A 10,791-nucleotide genomic window follows, 5' to 3' on the forward strand; every position below is an offset into this window, starting at 1 on the left:
AATGGAACTGTTGAATCCAGGGAGAGACGCACAAAGCTGCATACGTAGGTGAGGGGCTGGTGAAGAGGAGGTGTGGCTCATCAGTGCCCTCTCAGTTACTGACGAGCCTAATCTTTTGGTAGGTGGGGACAGGAGGTGAGGAAATTGCCGGCTAGGCCACAATAAATGCACTGGCCTGCTTGGACCTGGTTCTGGCGTTTCATGGGAGAGAGGCAAGCTCGTCCCAGTTTTATGGGTTCCTCAGGAGTTGATTAGGTGATTGGTAGCAGCGCCGCTGCCTTCACTGCGGGCAGCCTAACTTCTCCCTACGGTGTTCACGAAGGCAATTATCGAGATGAGTAGAAATGGAGTCTAAACTTTTTTCTCATCTCTAGCAGCAAACTCATCCTTGACATTATCAGCTTAACCCTGAAGGAAAACACTCTGCAGAGCCTAATTATCCCACCCACCCCACCACTTTGCTGAAAAACTAAAGAACACCGGAGCAGAAACTGCCTGCAAGCCCCCAAATCTATCATTAGGGGATAGGAAAAAATGGCTGACATGGCAGCTGGCCGGAGGCGGGCGACGCTTGTAGCGAGGGGGAAGTCACAGGTGGAGAAACATCAGCGGGAGCGGCAACAGTTCCCCTGGCTGGAGGAATGGAGATACAAGCCATGACGTTGCTTATGTGTCCTCTGATCTTGGACATGCTGATGGTCAGAAAGCTTAAGGTTTCTATTACACCCCATAGAGCATGGTCATGCTGGACCACCAGTGCACCCTTGGTGGCGAGAGCTTGGCAGATCTGTGGCCAGATTGTTCTGTTACAGCTTGTTTGGTCTGGACCCAAAATGCAGACACGGACACACAAGAGGCTTATTGATAACTGAGTCTTGAAAGAAATATTGAAGCGGTGGTGAGGTGGGCGCTGAGCCTAGATGACAGGAGACAGGCAGGCGAGGAGAAGAGGGCTCCGGGGGAAGGACACTGGCAGGTAGGGAGTCGTGGCTGGTGGAGGAAGATTGATGGATGATTGAAGTCTGTTGTGGTGAGGAGCCAGGTGCCCACAGGTTAAGTAGTGCCCGCGAACAAATAAACAAACATAACAGACACACACACACACACACATCCAAGAGAGGGACCCAAGACGACACAGAGGAAAACACAGGGGAAGCAGGAGTCCTGGCGGAGCCATGACAGGACCCGAAGCAAACATGCAGGCAATGGTGCAGAGTAAAGTTTATGTTCATCCTACCTGCTCTATCTTAAGTGTTTTTCATTAAATGAAACAGAATTTGCTTTATTACTGTTCAAGTGTTTGGCTTATATATAAGTTTGAATGATTTGCATGTCAGCTATTTGAGAGGAGTGTTAAGCAAGCAACACAATCTTCAGAACCAAGTTCACAACTTTTTCAAAATAAATGTTGTGCTTTTACTTTGTAGACAAGCTGCTGAAGAGGAAGTGATTCTATGAATGTTTCTACAATGACAAATATCAGTGCCCGCTACACCCGTGAATGTCTGTTGCAGTCTGATATGTGGAAATAAAAATACTAAAATAATCTAAATGAGCCAGCGGGCTAGAAATTATTGCAGTACGGGCTGTTTTGGCCCACCGGCTGTGAGGACATAGAGAAGGCCCATTGGGTCTTTAGCCCTGCCCCCACTGACAATTGCAGTTTTTGCCTGTTTATTTACATTTTATTTATATTGAACACATCAATTTGTACCAAATACAACACTGTACTTCTTCAAACCCTTTTTTTGAGATATGTGTTACACATACAGAGACGTTTGTGGAATTAGTAGGTATGTAATTACAAGATAAAGTATCAAAAAGAAAATATATGATTATGTAATGATGGTAATATATATTATATATATGTATGTGTATATATATATATATATCTCAAAATTTAAAGCTCATGGTAGCTGTCATGCTCATACGTCCACAACATACTTTATAATATACAATACAAATAGGAATGTTGCATTAATTCCCAGTCTTTGTTTTCCATTTGCAAGTTGTAACACAAAAAAATAATACTGATCATTTATGTTGTCTTTTCTTTGTTTGTCAGGAGATGTCCTTGTAACGTGGAAAAATGGATCTCCTGAATCAAATTACCAACCTGTGAACCCAAGTTCCCTCTTTGTCCCTGAGGGTACAGAAGAGAGAAAGATAGGAGAATCATGGCAATCAGACACAACAAGACAAGCCACGGTTACTGATGCCTTTGGGGTGATGAGGAATGATGATCCCAGTCAGGAAGATTATCAACAAGCACAAAAAGTAGAGAATTATATATTCGGTCTTATACAACGCAGAGTTATACCGATGCGCCCCTCCAAGCCCCGCACCAGCCTCTCACATGATGCCCGAGTTGTCAATGTTGTGAGGCAGAGTAGTTTATGCCGTAAGGATGAACAAGATTCACTAAAGCAGGTGTCTGTTCAACAGATGTTAACTCTGTCCCAGTGTTCAGAGGGAACTGCTACACAGGCTTGCCAAAATGTGGATCAGAAGTGTCATCTAGGGACCGGGTTTAATGAAGAGGCCTCACCCCTATACCACAACCACCTCCTCCAAAGTGTCCCGCATCAACCAGGATTTTATCACAAGCCAAGGCATGCCTCTATGGTTAACACATCCAGCTCAACCTTGCCAGACTATCTATCTTGCAGTGTGCAGCCAGCCAAACAAGACTCCAGCAATAGTGAAACTGATTCAACCCTGATTCACAACTACCAGCCAGCTCCAGCTGTGTCAAAGCCTCACCATCCACCTTCTCCTGATGAGCAGTTGGTCAATGCAGAGTATATTCCAGCCCAGCCCTGTCGAGCCTACACCAGAGCTTATGGCCAGTATCACTCCAATCCCCAGAAGGGCTCTGGGGTACCTAAACCTAACAGAAGCATGTTTTCTCCAGAAAGAAACCATCATCATGAAGAGCAGCAGCCAACAGCGTCTCAGGTCCAGCCCTCCAGATGTCGGGGGGGCCCAAAGAAGTGCCGTTTGAATGAAGAGAAAAGTGTTGCCACTAAGAGGCTGGGGAAGAAAGCGTGTAGGTCTCAGTCAGAGAACAGCTTGCAAAGGGCTCCAGAGCGCAAGTACAATACAGTAGAGAGGGATGGTGGAGGAAGTGGGAGTGGTGGAAGGGGAAGCCGGAGTAGTCAATCCAGGAGCAAGAAACAACAGCAAGGAAGTGGTAGCTGTAGGCGCTGGCAGTCCAGTCTTGAGCTCAGCCAAGATGAAGCTGACCAGCTGCCCATACCAGCACCTGTGCCAAACCAAAGGGAACCTTGTCCTAGGCGCACACGCAAATCTCGTTCTACACATGCATCATATGTCTCTCCACACCGCAACCACAATCTCCTCCAACACTCACACCATCATCAACCCATGGAGTACCAGTTAGAGAGGGATCAAGTGCCACTGTGTAAGCCAAGTGAGAACTACCTTCACCAAGATCAGGGTGAGTCTGAGTCAAGCATGAGCGAGGCTGACTCTCCAGATTCCAGCTCTTTATCCAGTGACTCAGATGAAAGTGGTGGTCTGGTTTGGCCCCAACAACTCCCCCCTCAACTTTCCCTCCCATCACCGCCGGCCCCACCTGGAGCCCCTCTGCAGCCCAAAGCTTTTGTCAAGATTAAGGCCTCACATGCCCTTAAGAAGAAGATCTTGCGCTTCCGCACTGGTTCGCTGAAAGTAATGACCACTGTATAAAGTGGAATAATGGCCAAAATAAAGTAATATGAGCTGTCGAGCTTTGGACTATGTACCATGAGAGAACACAAACTGTGAACACAACATAAAATGTTAATTAGGTATGATATGAAAATCTATTTCTACATGGAAGTAATCTGACCTTCTCTGACTGAATTGATCGGATGGCTTGAGATCACCCTCAACAAGCAATGAAAGAAATGGCTATCACCATATCAGCTATTTGTTTATAAAATATGATGTTAAATTGTATATGAAGTGTAATAGTTTGGATGGAACTTTGGATGACTCATGCTTTGTCAAAGGATGGCCTGATCTAATGAAATATCCAAGCACATTCAAATACACACACCCACTGAACAATTACATCACTGTCCATGTAGACATTGCCTTGGAAGTCACAGTATTTCATGGTTTTAGCTTTTAGCCATACTCAGATAAATGTTCAATATACAAGCGATTTTAAGAGCTGTTGGTTCTCATGCAAGGCCATTTTTATATTTTAATGCAATTCTTTTAATTTTTGTTCTTTTCCTTTTTGTGTGGATTGTATGTATGAGCAATCTAAGTCAGTTACATCAGACCTTTAACCTTTTAATGAGTAACTGTCTGATCATTAGCATAACCTCTACACTCCCCTTTAAGAGGGAATGTTATTATGCAGAAAAAAGAATTGATTAAAACAAAGCAGTTCATGGTGGGCTAGTTCAGGTGGGAGGTGGGCTAGGCCATGTGAGAGTCATGAGAGAATAGTGTACTGGTGGCGATGTTGCACTGTTGGGTACAACAGAGGATGTTCACCTAAAAAGTGTCTTAAATAAAGGCTCCAGTCAGCAGTTCAAGTCTGAGTTCCTCAGGCAAACTGTTCCAGAGGGTTTGGACCATAACAGCAAAGCCCCGGTCACCTTTGGTTTTGACCAAGGAATATCTAACATGGCCTTATTAGAAGATCTAAGGCTATGGGCTGGTGAGTACTGATTTAGAATTGTAACTTTACACACTGAGGCAAAAAAGGCATCAGCATTTGGTGGGTGGCAGACATTAACATTAGCTTTACACTCTCTAAGGAAGGCAATGGTTCACCCAGTCCATGTTTGCCGTAAAAAAGAAACATATAATCACAAGCACCCCGTGCAAATTATGGTCAATTCTGAGTATTTACTGGCGCTGATGGCTCCAGAGGTTGGCTGGGGAGGTTGATAGTTGTCATCAGTCATCAATAACAGTAAGTTGAATGTGAATCCAGGTCGTCTCCAACTTTATGAAACTACCCTGTGTAAAATGGTCAGAGACAGGTAGTGAAAATGATCCTCAGCTCTTATTGAATATGACTCTTGTGTATCCACCTTTTTCTCTAATTCCATCATTCTTCTGAAATGAATTCTGGTATTTAGGGAAGTTGCATTTACACGACAGGGGTTTTCCCCATGTAGAGAGAGGCCTACTTATTGTACTAGACAGGTGAAAACTGCTGCATGTTTAAAGAGTATGTTTTCATTGCCATGAAGTCAGCCTTAATTTGAAAGAAGGATCCTTTGTCTCCCACTTTCCCATGCAAGTTTTACTCCTATTTATCCATCATCTTTATCCACTCTCCTCAACAAACATTTACATGTGCACATTGGAAACGTATTGTTGAAATGCCACATATTTCTCCACATATTAGTACAGCTATGAAATATTTTATTGATGGTATTAAATATATCTGTCAGACATGGCCAAATATGACACTGAAAATGAGTGGTGAGGAGGAGAATGTTATTACAATACAAAGTGCCTGTGAATTTGTGGCTGAGTTAATTATTGTCAATTTTTATAGCAGCAGACAAAAAACAGTAAGATACAACAGTATCTTTAAATTATCTTTAGAACATTTTGGTGGGATTATGTCTCACTTACAGAGCAACTGTGTGCTATTATATATATATCCTATTGAAGGGTGCTGTATGCTATCGATTTTTCATTTCTAATGTTTTAATATTAATAATAATAAAATGGTTGCCTGCACAAGAATGTATTTAACGTTACAATGTCACTTTCAGTATTTGACAGTATTATCATTTAACATGCACTACCCAACTCACTATGAGCTTCCTTTTGAATGAAATTTGTAATGCAGTATATACAATGTGTTTTAGAAAATAAAGAAATGTCAAAAGATACAATTTGTGTTTCTTAAATATTCTAGAAGAAAAACATTAACCAGTAGTTTCATCAGTTGAAGCTTGTTCACTGCCTCACTATAGATATATTCAGACCACACATCATGACACAGGCATAGAAAACACACAAAGCACACAAGTGATTGAATAGAATAGTTGCTCTCAGACACGCACTGAACTCTGGAGATCCTCCACGTTTTCTCTGGATGGACTGTCCCAACTGCACTTTTTTGCTGCACAAAGGAACTGTGCACTTGCATCTCCATTACACAAGACACGAGTTTAACAGAAAAAAAGTAAATTTAAAGATATAAATATAATAGATGCATTTGTGAAATCTTAAACTGAGTTATAGTAGACTATAGCACATGACTCCCACAACAAGTGTGTGTGCTTTTACATATATCTTTGTGAGGACCAGTTTGAGCATACAACTTTCTTTTTAAATTTTTTGCCATGGATTTAATTTGTGAAGCACTTTGTAACCTTGTTTAGATAAGACTTGGGTTAAGGGTTAGGGTAAGAATTAGGTTAGGGTTAGGGTAAGGATTAGAGTGAGGCTATAAGTGTGATGGTTAAGGTTGGGATCTAGGAAATGCATTTTGCCAAGGAATGTCCTCACTAAGATAGATGTACAAACACGTGTGTGTGTGTGTGTGTGTGTGTGTGTGTGTGTGTGTGTGTGTGTGTGTGTGTGTGTGCGCGCGAGCACAAGGGATTTCTATTAACTGGGTTGTTTTATGACGTTAGGATTCAGCTATAGCTGCTTAAGTTCATTAAAGTGGAAAAGACAGGAAATAAGAGTTAGAACGGCTCATAAAAGCCACCAATGCTCCAAAGGGAAACAACAGACCCTCTCACTTCTGCTACATCTGAAGCTCTTTATCATCTAATCTATCTCAGTATTTGCGACTTTTTCCCAGTCGCCATCCTTTCACGCTGATGTCCTTCTCTTCCATCCTTCATCCCTCCATCTGTTAGTGGTTAGAAGAAACACGCTCCCTTCAGGGCCAGGAACCTGGAGTATTTCCTGTATTGCCAGAAAGTCTGGGGAGGGGGTGGGGGCAAGAAGGGAGGAGGAGGAACAGAGAGGCACTGAGCCTGAGGAGGAAACCCACACTGAGAGTGAAACAGAGAGACAGTGAGAGATGGGGGGGGGGGGGGGGATGGGGGGGGGGGGGGTTGAATGAGGGCCTCGTGTGCATACATCTGGCTTTGATTAGCCAGACAGAGAGGGTGATGGTGAGAGAGGAGACAGAGGGGCTATTATTTTTGGAACTTTAAGAGATTCAGTGTGATTGACCTATTTTTTTTCTCCTCCATCCTTGTATTATTGTTCCTTTTTTCTTCTACCCAGTTCATTCACATTTCAAATAAAACATATTTTATAGACTGCTGTATCTGTAGACAAAACAGCAGGAAGGCAATCCAGTGCTGAATAGCAGCCTGAAATCAGTACTTCTGTCAACTGTCATTTCACCATGTTGGAATTACAGTGACTGCCCTATAAAGATACACCCTTTAGTCTGTGCAGTACTTTAAAGGGGAAAATAAAAATGCACTCATCATATACTCACCACTATGCCGATGGAGGGATGGTTGAAGTGTTTTGAGTCCCAAAAAAACTTCAGGAGTTTAAGGGTTAAACTTTGTTGCAGCCGAATCCAATACAATTGAAGTCAATGGCGAACTACATTTAAGGCATAAAACACGGTATAAATGACACCGGTTTGAGTCAAATATGAATGTCAGGGCTTGCAGACACTTGGATGACACCACACGAGCAGTATGGAGGCATTTCATGTTTTTTCTGTTGTTTTATTACGTCTGAAGTGTAGGTCAGATTCTGCTGCAACAAAGTTTACTCCAGAAGTGTTTTGTGGACTCAAATACTTCACCCACACCTCCATCGGCATAGTGGCGAATAGATGATGATTACATTTACATTTTTCAGTGAACAATTCCTTAAATATAACCCATTAACACATTTTGGCGACCTCTGCTGGCTTTAGTAGTTTTTACAGGAACAAAGGCGATAGTTGACATAGTCTAAAGAGGGACAAAGAACACATTGGTTTGAGGTTGTGGTGGACAAGTGATGAAGAAATTTGAGGAGTGCATACCTCAACAGGTCTGCTGAGGTATTTTAGAGATAATGAAGAGAAGGAATGATGCCCACTAAAAAATATGTAATTTCATGATTTTTTTCTGAATTGATTAAGTCACAAATTTAAAGATGCTCTCAAAAGCTTTGTGACTGCTAGATTTTGTCAATCAAGAATGCCAGTGAGCCAGCACTGGTTACTCCACCTTCTTCTGCACACTGTAAATGGTAAGTCATCTGTATTTATATGGTGCTTTTCTGCTCTTGATGACCACTCAAAGCATTTCACGCTTTTTCCATTGGCCCAATCACACCCACATTCATACAGTGCATCTCTGTACAGCACTTTGTCCATTATATGTCACTCAAACCCACTCACGGGCAATTTGGGGTTCACAGTGCGCCCTTGCTGCTCCCTCTCCTATTTGGATTTATTTTATAAATGTATATTTGCTAAGAATGAGTACATTTGAAGCCCAAAGTTTGAAAATACTGTATATCTAATCTTGGTTCTTCTGGGGCATGTATCTCAACAGCCACAATTATTTAGTATTGAAGACCACAACAGTTGAGTCTGATGTTTAGTCAAGAATCAACATAAAAAGAACCAGGGGGGATTGTAGAACCATCAGAGCCGACAAAGAGTGAACGTATAAATAAGACAAAACATTTGTGTGGCTCAATGTCAGCATAATTTCTCCAAATCCCTAGGCAATGTCAACCAACCTCTGTTTCTTCCCAGAGCCCCCTCCCCCCTAGGTTTATTTTCAGCTCTGATGAATGTGAGGGAGAGCAAGAGAAGTCCAAGAACACTATAGCAGCTGCCCAGCATTTATGAAACATTGGCACATTTTAGACTGAAAGTAGGCCACACTATCCACAGTATTATTGCTTCATAAAGTCAAATGTCAGACTGTCCCATTGTGTCAAGTCTATCTGCAGATTTGTCATATCACATCCACACAGTCTCTCTGTATAGTGTGTGTAGGGAGTGTTTGTCATTTCTGCTGACTGTAGAGATATTATATATGTAGGTCCACAGAGAAACAAAAAGAAAGAAATTTCAAGAAGAGTTCAGAATTCTGACCATATTTATCTTTTGAAACTTAATTTCCCTGAGGCTATAAAGTCTTATCTGCACTTTTGGTTCCTTTTTAAGAAAGAAAGAAATTGACTCTATTTTATGAAAGTCTTACAATGTAGGCCTAAACACTTTCCTGCCCTGACACTGACCAGTCCCTAGTTTTCTCCTGATGAATGGTTTCACCACAATAACAACTGGACTGGGTCAGCATGACATGTGAGTGCCTGTCATCAGCTATGTGACTGGTTGACCACGGGTCTAAATTCATTTATGGCCTTTGGACTGCACCAATAGACAATATTGTCAGTGTTTATCTCATTTAAACTTGAATGCCTGCTCAGCTGACTGATGAAGGGCTCTTTGACACATTCTAAATCTAATATGGTCAACTAGGGTTAGTTGACCATATTAGGGTCATCTTTTTGTAGAGTCTATATGTGCCAACTTTGATATTCAAGAAAAGTGTCTGTCAGAGTTTTGCACCAGATCAACCACTATTCTTTTCAGAAAGTTCTCTGCTGAAATTGGGTTGCCACAAAGGTTTTTTATATTCCAAGTTAGGAAATGACTCTATGCTGAGCTGTGGTTAATGTACATTGGGAACTTCATAATACGATACTATATTTTCTTTGCTACCACTGGGAATCGACATCAACCAGTGAGATGTGTTGCTCTAGTTCCCTCTAGAGGTCAGAATCTGTAGACACAAGCTCACTGATGTAACTTGATGGGTTGTCTTCTTCACACTGGTGAAACCGGTCAATTTGAATTGAAATTGTACTATTGAAACCTATATGATCCTCAATCTGCTAGTACACTACAACTATAGCAACAGCAAAAACTGTGATAACATTTGATTGATTACAGTGTGTGTGGTTTTCCTCTGGTGTGAGATCAATGGTGCAGAACTTTGTTTCCACATGAGGTCAAACTTCTGTATAGCCCAAACAGCCTATACATTTTCCACTCTTGTAAGCATAGAGGCATTGACATAATGAATATTTACATCTATAAGAAAATTAACAATTGTATTGTGGCACATTAGCCAACCACACTGACCTGGCTGTTTATAAATGACAGGTGCATATTGGTCTTGAGGTATATCACCACAGTTGATTAGAATTACAGAAGCATAATGCTTAGGTTCTGCATTGGTTCTTTTGTATGTGGGCGCTGAAGGACCAGTGGCTTCAGCCTTCACTCAGGTGGGACTGTAGCAGCATGTTCTATTCAGTAATGTTTCATGTTTCAATCCTCAACCATGAATGATGCAGGATACATGTATTTGTGAAATTTTATGTTTAGGTTTTATCAACAGTTTTTCTTACAAGATGACAGAAGGAGCAGTGCACCCAAAAACTGTGACTATAAAAACAATTTACATTGATGATCTCAACAGTCACACATCTATTATATTCTAATTATATGGCTGAACCTACAGTGTGGCTGAACCTACAGCATTATATGAAGGTGTTGATATAGTGAGCATTGTAAACATGAATGTGGCCTTATTACTCTAACTGTTATTAATCTAAATGATCAATACTACAGTGGTTGACATTACTATGACTTCTATACTCTGACTATGACTTTAAAAAAACAAGACATTTTGAAGGGACTGTACACTTGTAAGTAGGTCAATAGAACTGCTGCAGTAAATATTTCCAATGATGGGGGTAAGAGCTGTAATGTCCCAACATGGTCTAAATTCCATCAAAGATGATTTTACT

The 10,791-nt window shown here is 41.5% G+C and overlaps 2 protein-coding genes across 2 annotated transcripts in view; both read left to right on the top strand.

Moving 5' to 3' along the window:
* LOC117774855 (MAR-binding filament-like protein 1) overlaps positions 1–465 on the top strand; it is a 6,031-nt gene extending 5,566 nt beyond the window's left edge. Inside the window, exon 6 of the mRNA XM_034607514.1 lies at positions 375–465. Within this exon, the coding sequence (XP_034463405.1) occupies positions 375–465 (91 nt within the window). The remainder of the gene's footprint in view (positions 1–374) is intronic.
* A 1,561-nt stretch (positions 466–2,026) lies between these two features.
* LOC117774514 (dapper homolog 3-like) lies at positions 2,027–4,057 on the top strand. Its single transcript, XM_034606998.1, has one exon. It carries the CDS (start codon positions 2,041–2,043, stop codon positions 3,709–3,711), a length of 1,671 nt encoding a protein of 556 aa, XP_034462889.1. The 5' UTR covers positions 2,027–2,040; the 3' UTR covers positions 3,712–4,057.
* The last annotated feature ends 6,734 nt before the right edge of the window (positions 4,058–10,791 follow it).

This window comes from Hippoglossus hippoglossus, chromosome 14, assembly GCF_009819705.1.
Source record: "Hippoglossus hippoglossus isolate fHipHip1 chromosome 14, fHipHip1.pri, whole genome shotgun sequence".
Classification (NCBI taxonomy): Eukaryota; Metazoa; Chordata; class Actinopteri; order Pleuronectiformes; family Pleuronectidae; genus Hippoglossus; species Hippoglossus hippoglossus.

Bases quoted from the DNA above. Each gene is read 5' to 3' on its own strand.
- LOC117774514 (XM_034606998.1), top strand. From the start codon at position 2,041: ATGTTGTCTTTTCTTTGTTTGTCAGGAGATGTCCTTGTAACGTGGAAA.